Source organism: Melospiza georgiana, chromosome 2 (genome assembly GCF_028018845.1).
Source record: "Melospiza georgiana isolate bMelGeo1 chromosome 2, bMelGeo1.pri, whole genome shotgun sequence".
In the NCBI taxonomy this organism is placed as follows: Eukaryota; Metazoa; Chordata; class Aves; order Passeriformes; family Passerellidae; genus Melospiza; species Melospiza georgiana.
In genome coordinates, this window is record NC_080431.1 from 41508908 (window position 1) to 41525976 (window position 17069).

Consider the following 17069-nt stretch of genomic DNA (forward strand, 5'->3'; position numbering starts at 1 on the left):
TTTCCAAAGAGCCTTGATAACCAATTCCCACTCAAAAGATCATATTTTCAGGAATTTTTATGTAGACTGCTTTTTTCAGTGGTCTGCCCAACAGTGCTAACATTCATCCCATAGAACAGAAATTTCACTTTGCCTTTGTTTACCCTGGAAAAAAAGCACCCTGAGCAGGAAACAGAAGTGGAATCAGGAAATGCAGCATATTCCCCAGGACTAGACAGGAAGAACATTCAAGTCATAAGAAACATCAACTACTATTAAAGAAGAATATTTTTTAATTCAGTATCTACTGTATCAGGAAATAGTGTACAGCTACTTCCTACCACAAAACCAGTAATTTGCGGTGGCAGTACTGTAATTTAAATTACAGGCTAAAGAAGACAGGTACTAGAGGGCACTGTGTTTAGCTCAACTCACTGCCAGGTGGCTTCCCTTCTGACAGCCCCCAAAAGGAGAGGGTTTCTTAATAAGAGACAAGAGTTGTGATATGCAAGGTAGTGATTCTGTACATATGCTTAAAATACTTAAGGTTGGTATAATAGCTCACTCTTATATAATCAGAAGAGCACCCCGTTAAATATATCCTGCTCCAAAAGGAACAACAGGTGCAGAATATGTCCTTACAGCAATACCACACAGCAACCATTTAATTTTCTCAGTTTTTATTTAGGAAGCATCTATTCTCTGAACCACTTTTTTGGGTGGTATTTTAAATTCAGAAAGTGTTATCTCTGAACTGAAATAGAGAGCCTGTCTCAAAAGCTTAGCTGAAATGCAGGAACACAAGGATGAACATTCATGTAACAGTTGTCACTTCTCTCCAGTTGGCTTTAGTTATAGAGAGCTTTATGTTACAGAAAGAATGGCATTTTAATTTTTCCAGGATTGCTTTTGGTTTAGGAATTCATAAAAAAAGATTATGCTAAAGAAACATTAAATGGATTAAGTTAAAAACTACCCAACATTTTGAAATGCCAGGGCCAAAGTCATAGCTCTGTTATTTCCTCTCATGTATGTACTTAGTCCCACTTCAGCAAAACTTCTCCAACAGGGTTTTCTGTTTGCTTTACATAACTAACATATTACAAGACTGATAATAAATATGTGGGAAAAGTGCAGGCCAGAAAAAAGATGAAGGCTTTTTCCAAATACCAGGTTCTGCAAGGTGATGAGATACTTCGATCTATCTTGAAAAAAAAAATCACAGAATGGTTTGGATTGCAAGAGACCTTAAAGATCATCTAGTTCCAACCCTTCTGCAATGGGCAGGGACACCTTCCACAGCAGACCAGACTGGTCAAAGTCCCATCCAATCTGGCCTCAAACACTTCCAGGGATGGGGCATCCACAGCTCCATCTATTCCAGGGCCACACCACCCTCATAGTAAAGAATTTCTTCCCAATATCCCAAACCAAACCCATCCTATCCTAGTTTAAACTATTACCACTTATCTTATGCATCTTTGTGACAAGTGCCTCTCCATCTTTCTTTTAGGCCCCTTTTAGGTGCTGGAAGGTCTCCTTGGAGCCTTCCTCCTTCAGGCTGGACAACCCCAGCTCTCTCAGCCTGCCTTCATGAGAGATGCGCTCCCTGCTCACCTTCCTGGCCCTCCTCCAGAGTCACCCAGCAGGCCCACACACTTCCTGCGGTGGGTGCCTGAGAGCTGGACACAGTGCTCCAGGCGGGGCCTCCCTTTTTAGTTTCATTCAAGATACACTCTAAATATAACAATGTAGTAACAATATTAGTGGCAGCTAAGTATTTTAATTTGCCCTATTATTGAAAAATGAAATTAGTATGGTAAAACTTCAACATCAGAAGTCAGGGCTGTGGTAGCTTTAGAAAAGTTTGCTATTTAGGATTTTGCAGTAAATTTTCTTTTTTTTCTTAGTTTAATATTTTACTCTATTAACCCACCCTTTTTTTTAATATTAGAATTTAATTATATTCTTCAACCAGAGATCTCATTTTACAGCATTATAAATTTTTTCATGTAGAAGAATTAATTTTCTTCAAAGACAAACTTGAATTTACACTCTCATTCTGAGCATTCAGGCTGCCTCCTTTAAAACTGATAATTGAGATAAACTCCACTGAATTGATGCTTGGTATCTGCCTTTGTGAACTCTCCTTTATAATTCCTTGGTATGATTTTATTAAGAACCCTTCCACAGCTGGGAACAACTGGGTGTGTCACCCCTAAAGAGCTGGGTGAGGAAGTGCTTAACATTTTTAAATAGTAACCAGGCTGACAACTGAGAGTCACTAAGCTTGTATTACATTCTTACTTTAACAGAACCAAAAAAGAATCAAATGAAGTATTAAGACAATCTTGCATTAGTATAAATAAATTTTAAAATCCTTCACTAACTGCTGTGTTGTAAAACAACATCACCAACTAGAAATTATAAAACACTACACTGAGAAACAAAAATCAAATATACCAAAAGAACTGAAGAGGGACACATATGCATTTACACAAATAACTGGCCACTGAACAAGATGATATGCACATGACTGCCAGACAGGGTATGTGAGGAGTAAGTCCATCTGGATGATCCTTCTTGGAACACATGACATATTGCTCTACTGTACCACTGAGCAATAACTTCTGCAGATTTACAGAAAGACTGAACTATAAATCTCAGACATTAATCCACACTCCCATTTTCACTGGCAGAAAAGAAATCATCCATGCCAGGACCATTTTTCCACACCACCCAACTACTAATCTTGCTGATCTGGCAAAGCATAAAGTTTGCAAGGGTTGGAGCAGCAACCAGTAATTTTAGCCAGTCTTTTTCATACAAACTTCTAAACAATAAAATTTTAAGGAGCTTTTTCTTTACAAAAAGGATAATCACATAATCACTTGGAACTGAAAGTCTGGGTATGTAAGAGGATTCTTGCTCCTCTTGTCCCAGATTACTTCTAGTAATTATAGAGGAGGGTTTCACATCATGCCTGTGCATCATCTCAGTTAGAAGAGAAAACAAAACACAAGTGAAAGTTGTAGCCTCCTCACCAGATAGAAAGATTATTTTCTCAGAACAGATTCCGTTCATGAGGTACTGAGGGTCTTGACCTTACCTCAGGTGACACAAGAACACCGTACCACATAACAGAGTTTGCAAACTCTGAAGGGCTTTGTGGCGCTGTTCATCAGACAGCTGTCAGCAAAGGTACGGCAAAAGGCAGCAAGCACACTCAGAAATAAAGTACAAGGAGAAAATAACTCTTCCTGCTGGGAAGGGAGCCTGCCCAGGTGGGACAGGATGGCAGCCTGAGATGGCAACAGCCTGAGGGAATATGACTTCCCACAAGGTAAAAAGGAGATACCACAGGTAACTGCCAGGCAGCAGAGACAGGAGAAGCACATGGAGCACCACTGCACAGAGCTCATCCATCTCAAAAGGGAGGTGTTCCTCCTGAGGACTTGCCCAGCTCCTGAGGTGACAGATCAATCGAACAAGTGTAACAGGGACAGAGATGCAACCTCGCAGACAATGGGAAAGACTGGTTTTGCTCTTACACAAGATGCCAACTCTCGTGTCCTCCTTAGCAGCAGAAGCAGACCCACCCTTTTAATGGTACCTTCCTCTGACCAGTTTTCAACATCCAAGGCAAATCAAACACCTTGTCATACCTGACAGTAGATGCATGTCCTACCAGCACTCTGTTCTCTGCCTGTTAAGCTGACTTTTCTAAGCAACAGTTTATTTAATCTGTTTTGGGTAGATAAAAAAACCTGTCCTAACAGTGGTGCAACAGCAGAACACAGCAGTCCTCTTGTGGTGTCAAAACACACACTGCTTCAGGCACACATTAATGTTATCCCACACAGCGTATCACCACTGCTTTAAGATGCAGGCAAATAGCCTCAGGTGATAGCAGCAAAATGAATTTGCTTTGGAATGTTAGAAATCCAAAAGTTAAATGCAATCTTTTGAATAAGTCAGCAAATGAAAAGTTTTACTTCTTGGTGACAAGAAATTATTTACTTCTAATTATGAAACTAGATTAACAGAGGATAAGACAAAAGCAAGACATGAAATAGTACCCCTTTTCTGAGGCCTGGCATCCTACAGGTTTTGAAGACATTTGTAATTCCTCTTGAATGTATGAAACTGCTTATTTCTATTAAATAATAAAAGGACACATCAGATAAAATTCCTGATCAGACAGCATTTCTCTCCTGACACAAATATAAATCTCTCTGAAAATTCCCTGAAGAATAGCTTGCCCTCTGGGTAATAAAATTATTTCTGTAATTAACTTTTCAATGGAGAGAGTTATCTTCATCCTTTATTTCTTGGAATAAAACTTTCCTCCCATTCCTTTCCAACCTCCTAAATACATCAAAAGTGCTAGTATATTTAGGACACCACTTTACAGCATGCTCACATACAGAAGTTTTGAATTACTCTGGAAGCATTTAATACACACTGTGGGACTGTCACATGATATATAATGTGTGGAGAAGCAAACTCATACTGAAACAAATTACAAGAGCATGGCTGTATGGCTGGCAGCTCTTTTGACTCTAACCCAGACCCCCCACACTGCTGTCCATAAGAAGTACTCAATAGTTAAATCTGCTTTTTTGAAAAACACTAATTAAAGCATTGCTGAGAAGGTATGATGTAAAACCACTGTTGTCTCGTGACAACTTCAAATTCCAGCCTTACTCTCTGCTCACGGAGCCGGGAAGGGAACTGGCGGTGCTGCAAGGACCCAAAAAAGCCTGGCTTACAGACCCACTGGATGGATTTCACGGCTGACCTCTCCCGGGCGCCGCGGTTCCACGTTGGGACAAGTTGGACAACATACCTTGCACAAGAGTTCGCTATCTCGGCCTCCCCGCGCTTCCAGCCTGTCGCTACTGACGCTGCTGAACGCCAGCTCCCGACCGCCTCCAACCCTTCCCAGCCATTCCCTGGGAGCAAACCTCCACCAAAACAACTTTTGCTAGGGCTTTGTGAGTAATTTAAGCACGGCAGAGGTTACCAACCCTCCGGCTTTTGGCGTGACGTAGGGACCGGCAGGGAGAATGCCAATGTCCTGGAAGTGTGCCAAGTCCCTAAACAGCAGATTAGTGAGAAATTACATTTTGGGTATGAGTCAAAGACTGAAAACACATTGCCATCTCACATATCAGACCTCAAAACAGCATGAACTTTCGTTCTGAAACCAGGCAGAGAGAATGTCAACAGGCTACCACTCAACCCACCTACGAGAGATTTCTTTCTAATTAAAGCAGCTACATATCATTTCACAGTATTTTTTTCCTTGTATTTGCAGAAGGTTTACTGCCTGTTCCTCTTTGATAAAACTGGCAATTTAAGACAGGAATCAATCCTTCACATTTAACTTGACAGGTTTCCAGCAAAACCCACTAAAGATTTCATTTTTTTTGGAGACAATAAATTCACCCTTTTGTCCCAATATAATATAAACAGTTAACACTGTAACAAATCAATGTGCCCTAGGATGATTTTTGCCTCGACTCATTTATCTTAAAACACCTGTCTTAACAGTAAAGTTTCACCTTAGTCTCTCAGAAACTAGTAATAAAATTCTTATTAGGAGACAGAGCAGTCTTGAAATATGAAAATCCACGAAATATATTTTACAACCAAGCCACTGCTATTTCACAGGAAAACTCTCATCTCCATAAACATGCCATTCAGTACTTGATTTCTACTCATACATACACATACATCTCTTGACAGGGGATGTAACACTCAGAGACAAACATGTGATTAATACTTGAGTGGCAAGACCAGCAGTCCTTCAGGAACACTATACCTAAGCCTCAAAACCATTTGGATAAGTATCAGAAGTACCACCTCAGCCTTTCAGATTTACATCAGTGATCACAAATCATAAAGAAAAGTGATGCTTTTGATATCATTTAACAATTTTGCTCCAAGTCTAAAATAAGCCAAACAGTTTCCATCTCAGATTAAATGCTGTAAATATTCATTAACAATTAGTTTGCTTGTAAGGTTACTATTATAATAATACTTCATCTTTTAAATTACATTTCTGCAAGTCTTATCCTCTAGCTTTAACAAGGCTTAAACCCTCACCACAGTATTCAGAACTGCTCATACCAGATTAAAAGAATTTTCCATAGGCAAACATTAAAAAAAAAATAGACTGTGAAAGCGCTTAGAGGAAGAAGGGAAAGGAGAAAACAAAACCACAAAACTCACTTGACTGTAACTCGATTGGACAAATCCTGAAGATCTCCTGGGTGAAAAAGCTGAGCTTCTTTCAGTCCAATGTTTCCGCAAGCTTTCAGAAAAACATTTATATTATCCTGCAAAGAGAAGTAGAAAGCAGTTGCTCAGTTAAGAGCACTAAGCAGGTTTTGCAAGATGATTAGTACTAGCCTTTAAATGTCAAAGTCCAGCTCACATAAATGAAACTGGAAAAGCAATCTTCTGGATCATAAACGCTGCTCGTTTCTCATGCACACAGCAGGCTGGGCTGCGATGGCAGGGACTGAGGGGTATGTTAAAGATTACCTGGCATAAGGCAGCAGTGAGCCAGTAGGCAGCAATCTCCACTTTGATGTCAGCTCTGCTCAGCAAACAAACGCCCTCTTCCTAGCTTTGCACGACAAGCCTCACCTCAATGCCTTTAAAAATAACTCCAGCTACTGACATTCACCACCCAGAAACTCTTGGCAGGGGAGGAAGAAGAGGAGGGACTCTTCGTTTCTATGCTCACAGACTGATGAGGGAATACTGCACCTGGAGTCTGGGTTTGGTTGCTGAGCAAAGCTCCGGAGAGACAGAAACCAAACTGTATTCAGAGCTGCTGCTGCTGCCTCACATGGGGGGGGTTTCTTCCCGAGTCCCTCCCCTTCCACTTCCCACGCCCCCTCCTCAACTTCACACCGATCTGTCACAAAATAGAGGAGCAGCACCCACTCTCTGCACCTGCTGCAGGATGGACTGACCCATGAGAGAAATGTTAAAAAAAGAATAAATCTAATGATATATACAGAGATTATACAACTTGTGATCTCTTTCCACTTCATGAACAGTGGGCAATAGGCAAGAAATTCCTTCTCGTTAAAGCGGAATGCTATCAACAACAAAAGAATGTGCCCTCTTGCGCACTTGCTTCCTTCAGCTGCAAGCCAAAGGAAAAGGTACATGAAGTTACTTAATTCATAAGCTACTCACAGCCTGTCATTAAGAGTTTGTAAGTCAAGGTGCTGATATCAGAATTTCACAGTATAGACAAGCTCTGCTTTAGCAATTTAATATGCTTTAAAATTATTTTTTGACACATAATCACTGGATGTAACAGTTGTTCCTTCATTTAAAAAACACTTAAAAAAACAAACTACAAAGAAAATGACAGCTGCTTCTAATAAAGAAAGCAAAACAAACCCAAGAATCCCCACAACCTTCTGTTTTGAAGGTCCCTGGGATTCTAGTATTTCTTATCAGTCTGTAAACATGGCTTAATTCAAGGAAAATATTTGAGCAAGGTATTCCCCATGCAGGCTGCGGGCTCTGCGTTACCACATCTGAAAGATCCCAGGTGTCTCATACCATGAAGGTTGTGCCCCAAGGCCTGAAGTGCTGTGCCATGATGGGGGCTGCTCTGCTGCAGGGGGGTGCAACATGATGGCAAACATGGGGGACACCATGTGGTGGCAGATGAGAGGAGGAAGCTGGGAAGGATGGAGGACAGGCAGCCTCGCCCATGCCCAGGTCCCTGCAGTGCCCAGGGGGCTGCTGCACATTTGCCCAGGGAAGAGCTTCATGCTGTGAGATGCAGCCTCAGAAGGGGCATTTGCTTTTCCTTTCATGCAATGCCCCTTTTTTCTTTCCATACAATATAGGGAAAGTGGTCTAGATGTGCCAACTTTATTCAATTTATATCTGAGTGTCCCCTTAGTACTAAACCAGCAAGAACCTGAAAAGGCATTGTTTCCTCTGCATGGAAGAAGCCACAGGCTACAGTCCCATTGCAAGAAGAGGAACTACTTGCTAAACAACCACCAGGTCAGTGTTCAGGGGACTAGGGAGTCTATGAAACTGGCAAGTAAGGCACAAGAAGAAAGCAGCAGAGCAGAAAGAATGAGTAACTCCAAGATAATGAACTGACACCAACACCAGTGAAGGCAATATGGTTTGATTGTTCTGCCCAGTCACCACAGCAACTCAGAGCAAACTCCCAAACCAATGAGTTACATCAACCACAGGGCTGAAAATGAGCACATTGTGCAGGTAAACAAGGAAGAAGAGTCAGATTTAGAAAAACAGATGTCGTCTACACCCTGATAGCAACAAAAACAAAGCAGAGGAGTTGCTCACCAGTTGCTGCTTGGCTGCACAACCACCAAACTTCTGGCACATGACATAATTAATTTTGAAGGTGTTTCAGCAATTAAACCTATCAACCTCCTGATAAATAGCACTTACAGCCCCTGAGAACATCCCTGCTGACAGGAGTCAAGACCACCAGGAATGGGGTCGGAAGCAGGAGGAGATAACATGGAAGGCAGAACCCCGTTAGTTACAGTGCTCACGTGCAGGATAAAACAGGGTTCCAAATCTTCCTTCCCTCAGCTCCCAAGCCAGAAGTTTGATCATGCCTGCCATCTCACAGGTTACTGCCCCAACACCAGCTGTTCTGCAGCCAGGGCCTGGAAATGACCCTCACAGCATCAAGAGATGACACACCCAATAGACTTTTTATCGGGTTTGGAGATTGACACAAAAAGGTATCATTTAAACAAATCAGCACTCCTAAATACTGTCTTTGCCAGATTATTCTTGACCATCCCTAATCAGCATAGTTAATCAGCAAAGCCACAGGTCTTAAAATAGCTAGCAGCCATTTTAAACTCTACCAGAATAATGAATAGGAAGATGAATTTTAAATAGCACTACAGAAATAAGTAGGGAAAAAAAGACAAGTTATCAACCTTGCAATTAAATTTATCATTAGAAATGTGAACAGGAACATTTTTCAGAGATTAATGCACTCAGATATAGAAACCATTACACCATTCTTTTCACCAATGTAACTGTACTTTAACAAGACTAATGGTCATTGCCACTGCAGCTTCAAAGGACATACTGTAATCTGAATCTCATCGCACTTCACAAAAATAGTTCTATTTAAACAACCAGACCTCAAAATCCTGGAAAAGCACAGCACACCAAACCTATCTTCAGGTGACAAAATTCACTGACAAGATGTCCTCAAGAGAAAAAGGTTCATACTTGCATCCACTACCCTCTTCTTCCACCATGTTCTCAATCTCTGTAAACACGAGGAGGCCACTTAAATTTAATAAAGAAACAAATTAGCAGAGAAAAAGAATTATGATGCCAAGGGAAGATAAGGGACTTAAGACAAACTGGAGAATTTGATACCAATAAAGTGGATCATGAGAGGCAATACTGGTGCTACCTATCAGCACAAGAGAAGCAAAACCAGAAGGGGAGAGAGGGGCCGCCCATTTCAAAAGCAAGGATTAATCAGTGGACAGATCAAATACATTTTTGCAGAAAACATAAGGTTCTGACCATTATTAGAGAAAGCTCTTGAACTAACAGGGATGAAATCATCAGTTAATTTTTGTTCATGTTATTAAGAGAACTCAATCATTGCATTTCCCTGAGCATCTGAAGTTGGAATACACATCACAGAATTACAGGTTTTAAATCACAACAAAAACAAAGCCTGAAGTCTAAACCACAAAATTCAAGTGTAATTAATTTCTGGTATGCTATTTCTACTTCTAAGTGTCTTAGTGAGAAGGGGTGTGGAGGTTTGACTGAGACTGTGGGAAGGGCTAGTTTTTTCCCCCAATGGTGGGCATGATGGAACAGCAGAGCATTTCAAATGTTCCTAGCATGGCTTGAGTTTTCCACATGCTGTACACACTTAGATTAAATGCACAACATAGAACACTCACTAGATAAAGCTATTACCCTTCAGTATTCCGTTTTTGCCTCAAACTTCAAAGTGAACCGCACCCAAAAGTGCTGCAAAGTCATAATATGGGAGAGACGGAGTTGCCAGTGGGAAACAGGTCATCTACAAGCAGGCTTTTAAATACTGCTGTTCAGGGAAAAGGCAAACAATACTGCACACTTGCAGCTCTGTACCTGACTTTCTGGTCCCCATGGGGCACCACTGGACACAAACCCTTCCCTCTCCTGTTGTTAAAGCATTTCCCTCCAACCAATGCTTTGAAGGAGCCAAGATGCCATCTCTACACTGAAAATGAGACTGTGGTCCACACCCTCCCTCCAGCAGCTGAGCAGAGCAGAACTGCCTCTCACTCCTGCAACTCCATGGACTTGAGGAGAGGAAAGAGCTGAATCTTTCCTCACTGGTCCTCAGTGCTGCTCCTATGCCAGGAGCAGGGAGGCTGTTCCAGAGCAGGTGAATGTGAGGGAAAGAGCAGGGCCATTGCTGCAGGGCTCCTCATTGCTATCACCAGCCTCCAGACCACAAAGAAGAAAGAAGCTGGTAACTCCATGGGGAAACACAAGAATTTGGACACCTTCCTTTAAAAATAACAATTTTAAAGAGCAACTAAAAAAAAAATAAAATTGAGGCATTGGACCACTGGACCATGGTTCTGTGCTGCACCTGTGATCAGCTCCTAATGTATGTCACCTTGGCAAGAATTTGAAAAGAACGACAGAGCGCTGGTGAGGTGTTGGTGGTGGGGAAGTACAGAGGTTCCTCAACACCTAATAAACCAAAGAAAAAGAGTACTTCTAAACCAGAAAAAAAAAAATCAGCATGAGCAACAGGAAAGAAAGAGAAAAGACAAAAGATGCAAAAAAGATCAAGAAGAGGTTGACCTTAAGTAGGAAAAAAACCCCAAAGTCACCTACCTGAGAAGGGGCATAGAGTGTGGAGTGTGTAAAACAGAAAAAAAAAATTAAACATCTAAAGTAAAAGCTAATTAAAAGAGGTCTCCCCATAGCAGCATGTAAATACTATCTTATTTTGACTACTTACATGCAACACAACATCACTAAATTCAGCTTGTGTAATAGAGCTGCAATTTTATTTTTAAAAAATCCCACATTACCATGATTATCTGGGTGGGACAGGAATATTAATTTAAACAAGTGCTTAAATACATTTGCTTTCTTTAGGGTGCAGTCATGCTGTGTGGTAAGCCTGATCTCTCTAGTTAACTGTTTCTCTGAATCCCTGTGTATGCGCCAAAACACAGTGAAATCTCGTAGGCATACAAGTTACGGCACATCTTTCAAATCACTTGGCAACAGGGAGAAAAACAATTTAATTAACATGTTGTTTTTTGTTTTTTCCTGGATGTATCAACCTGGAGCACTGTCTTTTATTGGCTGTCTCCTATTCTGATATAAATACCCACTCTTTCAGTCAAATCCCTTATTTCTACTGCTATTCAAGCTCTAGTTTGGAGGGGAGAGTTGGGTAGGAGAAGGGTGTATTTTTGGTGGGTTTTGGGGAGGATTTTAAGCAGTTATTTTCAGTGTATGAAGGAGATGGTACCCTATGCTTGCAAGGCCATGAAGCGTATTTGCACTGTGTTACATCATCATCCAGACCATGATTTGGCGCCAGAAGTGGTTTTCAGTTTCCAGGCTTTAAAAAAAAAAAGACAAAAGACAAAAACCACCAAGTACCTATAGTGCCTAGCAACAAAAGCTCTTGACATTTTAAGAGTGACTGATGCATTTTTTTGGCTACAGAATTCTGAAAGTCATTTGAGTCGACCACATTTAACAGGCATTTTTCCTTAGTACTGCATTTATCAAGATATTTAGTCATCTTGAAGGAGACACAGCTTTCAACTCTGCATTCATGACAAACCCTCTTTATTAGCACCCTCATTCCCTTAAGTAAGGCCAATTTCTATCACAAAAAACTGTTATTTTTCAAATCAGAAAATATTTTTTATAGACACAGCATTATACAGTCCACTCAAGTCAGCTCAAATCAGTTTAAGGCAGAATTGAGAGCTGCATTTGGCAGCAGCATCACCACACAGCTCCACGTTGTTTATATTCAGAGGTGGGGTAAAGGAAGGAGCCTGCAGCAGGAGCTCACTGAACGGGTTGGGTGACTCGCTCTTCCTTGGAGGTGCGTTTCGGTTGTTAGCTCCGGCTGCGGGCACAGGCTGGGGCAGAAGGGGTGAGAGCACAGGAGGGAACAGGGCTGAACGCAAACCCCGTGGTCTGACCACAGGCCTGGGAGCCAGGAACTCCCCATTACCACCTTGGTAATGTCAGTGTGTTCAGTGCCCATTACCCACCCATCCCATCTGTAGTGTGTGATCCCAGCTCCTACTGCTCTCTGTGTTTCTCTGAAGGCCAACAGTTTCAACCTTGAACCAAATGCAGGAGGAGTGGATAGGATACCTAAGCTGCTCTTTTCCTCCCTTTTTGGGCCCAAAACTAAAAATAGCAGTTAAAACAATCATCCTGCAGACATAATTTGACTTAGAGTGACCTCAGGGCTCCTGTTCAGTAAATTATCCCACCTATAACAGAGTGCACAGAGCATTGTGTCGGCCAAAGATCAGAAATTGCGTTAATTGCTTTGCCACTCCCCTCTGCCCACCCTTCATTGCTTTTCCATACTGGGTAAAACAATAAATTACTGTGATCCTTGACACAGGGATTCCCTGCTCCAGCTCTAGGCATGATTACAGATACTAAATCTTTAATGATTCACTGCCAGCTTTCCTCTCAGAAAGCAGGTGCTCCTGCTGTGAGAATGCAGGAATGAAACTTTGCGCACAAACTTTGCGGTTACCTTGGTGCTGCCACTATCAATTACTGTAGGAAGAGGATGAACATTCCCCTTTGCCATTGCAACCATTATGGAAACCACATTTTGAAGCACCCTTAGGGAAAGAATCATTCTGGTTTCGGACAAAAAGGTCAATCTGTCTCCCAAACCCCAATTCCATCTCCAGTGACTGCAGCTGGTTATGGATCTCTAAGACCAAGGTATGTATTGGAAGAATCTTCCCCAAAACTTGTTATTCAGGTCCTGACACTGCCCACCACCATGGGAAATGGCCAGCAGAAGGCACCTCTGCTCAGTCCACCCCATTGCCTGCCACCTCTTGCAGCACTGAGCTCCACATTTTCTTCACAACAGGAGCAACTGGATTAAGGAAAACACACAGGAGAAATTAGTGTGGGTTGATGGGTTTTTTAAATAGGACTTCAGAGCTGACAACCTTTAAGGTGTTTAACATAGGAAAGGACCAACTGTCTTCAATGACTCAAAATGCCTCCCAGGCTCATATCTCTAACTGTGCTACAGCATAACCTTCACTATGACATTACAAACATATATCACAGCAACAATGTGTACCAAATGAGCCTTTTATTGATAAGAGAGTGAATGTCAGGTTGTAAACTGCAGGTGTGTTTCTGGGATGTCACTGCTACCAAATAAGGCAACCTGGAATGGAGAAGGGCTAAAGTACAGCATGTTGGCAGACAAGCCTTGCTACTAGAGCTAATCCACTCAGAGGCATTCATACTGAAATGAAAGTATAGGTTTGGAAAGCCACTATGGAAGAACTAGCCAGGGCTATTTCCTTGTTTAGACAAGCCTTAACTTTCCCACCAGTTAGTTGCATTCCAATCAAAGTCAAAGGAAAAAAATAAAAATTCAAGTGATACGCTTTACACCCCAAACAGTTTATACAAAACAGACTCTGCAAGCAAAGTATGCTAAATACTCCAATGCCAAGTCACCACACTACACAGAACTGGAATGACAGTAATCCACTTAAAGGTGAAACTCCCTTGAAGCCTAATGAGTAATAAAAGAAGTAAAGACATCTTGTTCTTGAAACACAAAGTTTTGGCAGAGCTTGCTTTCCTCCTCCCCCCCCCCCTTTTTTTTTATTTGTATACATAAGGTTTTTTTGTTTTGCTCACACAAGTTAACAACTTGATATAGGTGAAATTCAGCTTCTTCATACACAGGACTTGAAACAGAGCTGCAGACCCTCAATTCATGTAGCCCCTGATTTTCGGACAGTTATTTAGTGCTTCATTCTTTGTAAGAGAGCATTTGGAAGTTTGCTTCCTTCAAGAGCCAGGCATCTTTTATTTCTTAACAGGAGTAGCATCCTAGTACCAGATCCAATCCTTCCTGCCCTACATGGGCTTATCCCATGCTGTCAAGCTTTCCCAGCACCATGGACTGATGAGCTGGTTTGGAGATGACTGCCTTGGAGTCCACCTGAACCCCTGCATCAGTGCCAAGCTTCCTCATGGCCCTCCCCATCCTCCTGCCACGCAGACAGCAAGCTGGTCAGTGCAGCTGAAACAGCTCCCAGCACTGCACTTGGCAGCGCTCGTTGCTGGTGTTGTTGTTAATAGTTCTTTCACACACCTCACTGGAGGAGGGTGATTCAGCACACACTCGGGCGCGGAGGTGTTCGGGCAGGCGTTCGGAGACGTGGAATGAGGATTTTGTACTAAACACAAGGGTGGATAGCAGAGCTGCACAGCCCCACCATGGATGCCACAGAGAAAGTTATCACTGCTGCAGTTAACATCTGCTTTCTTTGAAAACTGAATTTTAAGCACCTGGCACTGATAAATATCTGACAAGCCAGAGGTGGTGGGGGGGAAAGGTACTCCAGTGTCCACCTTATGAAGATTTAACACAAATAAACACTAAGTGCTGAAAAGAATCTCAAATCTGCACTTCCTTCACGAAGGAAGGAGAAATCAGATTACAAATGTCACAAGTATGAATTAAGGTGTGTACTTCTTCTACATGGTTGACATTTTTTTTCCAGTTAGGAAGGAATGTTTCTTGACAAACAGACACAGTCATCAGTTACTTTAGAAATAAAACCAGCATATAAATGACAGAGTATACCACAGAGTACAGCTGATTGAATTGATAAATGGAAATTTCTTGGAGCGCATTTGGCAACCATATTTATCTTTTTTTTTAAGTGACAGCAAGCTGATGCAAAAAGGGTAATGCTTTTTCAGAGCTTTGGCATCAAGCAGGAAAAAGAGTAACAATTTTCCATATTAGAAAGTTCTTGCTGCCCATCATATTACTTTATAGTCAGTTGACAAAATTTTTAAGCAATAATTAATTAGTTAGCATTTTGACATCTCATCCCAGTAACATGCTAAAAGCATTGGTTTGGAAGACCTGATCTCATTTAAAGCATCCCAAAATACTGATTCTGATTCAGAGATCAACCAGCAGGCACAGCACTTACAGCACCCCTGACAAGAGGCCAGGGAAAGTAGCTGAACCACCATTCCTTGGGGTCTGCATCCATACACTTTTTCCCCACTTATGTCTCCTAGACATATTTCGCTCCACCATGACTCACCTAAAAACCTGTCAAGTTCAACCCCATGTCTGGGTTTCACTCTGCCTGATTGATGTCTCGAGCAGCTACTAAAAATTTCACAAAGAGTTTGCATCAACCTCCTCTTTCTCCACACCCTACATTTCAAAGTGTTTAGGCAGCAACAGAAAACAATTAAAGGAAATTCAGAGCTAAGGCTGAAATGTACCATATGTTTTCAAGCAGAGGGGCACAAAACATCAGTAAACCACTGCTGAGATTACATACTCCCACTATCAGGCATTGAAAGACTACAGAACAATGTCATCTCTAACTATTAATAACCATACTTCCTTTCTAGCACACAATCCTTTTCTCTTAATTGTCTGCTAGAGGCATTTCCATACAGGCCACATTCCTCTTTCCCATCACACAGCAGAAAGAGTAGCAAAAGTGATTTATAGTTCCATATGCATTCCTATCAGGTCTTGCATTACTCTTGACATTTGCTAATTTACCCTTTTTTTTTGTTTACAGAGTGGTCAGTGAGAGAACTGGACTGAAAGTCAAGATTTCATCCCCACCCTACTATGACTTGCTTGTGACTTACTATGTGACTCAGCACTAAAGCCACTAAAACTCTCACTAACCACACACTACTATCTTTAGGTATAGAACTGAAGCAATGGTAAAGAACTTAGAGTACTCCAAGATATGACACATTAAAAATTTCTTATATAAGAAAAAGAAAGACTTTTCTCAAACATTACTATTGAAAAATCAGATTTCTACACTGCTTCATAAATTTACAAAAACATTTTAAAAGACCAAAACTTTTTTTGGTTTCTATTTAAACAGAAATTTCATCCCAGTTACTGTGGCCATCATGTTCCCAAACTTGAAGAAACATCTGCTTAGGAGTTTGAAGTAATGTAAAATTCAGAAGTTTCAGTTGCCAATGGAAACACAGTTACTGATTTCCAACTGCAATTTTTTGAACAATGACAAAATCGCACTAAAATACAATAAGCAAGAAATTTAACACTTTATTTGATGGCTACATTTGAAATATAGTGCTGTGTCAATTCCCAGGTGAAAAGATTTTTTTTCTCATAACAACAACATGGGATCATAGAACAGTTTGGGTTGAAAGGGACCTTAAATATAATCTTAGTCCAACCTCCCAGCAGCGAACAGTGACATATCCATCTAGATCAGGTTGCTCAGCGCCCCATCCAACCTGACCTTGAATGTTCACAGGGATGAAGCATCCATCATCTCTCTGGAAAAGCTGTCCTAATGCCTCACCATCCTCACAGCAAAGAATTTCTTCCTTCCATCTAATCTAAATCTAGCTGAGGTAATGGTTTTTATTTAAAACTATTACCTCTTTTCCTATCACAACAGACTGCCTTCTAAAAAGTTTGTCCTTATCTTTCTTATAACCTTCCTTTAAATATTGAAACCTAGAGCCTTCTCTTCCCAGGCTGAATAACCTCAACTCTCTAAGCCTGTCTTCATAGGAGAGGTGTTCCAGCCACTCATCATTTTTGTGTTCCTTCTCTGAACCTGCTCCAGTTCCATGTCCTTGCTGTGCTGGTACCCCAGAGCTGATGCAGCCCTGCAGGTGGGGTCAGAGCAGAGCAGAGGGGCAGAATCCCCTCCCTGTCCCTGCTGCCCACGCTGCTCTGGATGCAGCCCAGGACACGTTTGGCTCTCTGGGCTGTGAGTGCC

General features: G+C 41.5%; 1 protein-coding gene across 10 annotated transcripts in view; it reads right to left on the minus strand.

Annotated features, from left to right (window-relative positions):
- The window catches only part of LMO7 (LIM domain 7), a 132364-nt gene that overhangs the window by 67796 nt on the left and 47499 nt on the right, over positions 1-17069 (minus strand). For 9 of the 10 annotated variants that reach the window (XM_058019269.1, XM_058019267.1, XM_058019271.1 and 6 more), the window contains exon 4: positions 6217-6323. In XM_058019269.1, coding sequence (XP_057875252.1) covers positions 6217-6323 — 107 coding nt within the window. Of the gene's footprint in view, positions 1-6216; positions 6324-6531; positions 6608-17069 lie in introns of those variants that run through there. The other variant, XM_058019276.1, reaches the window with a different exon arrangement.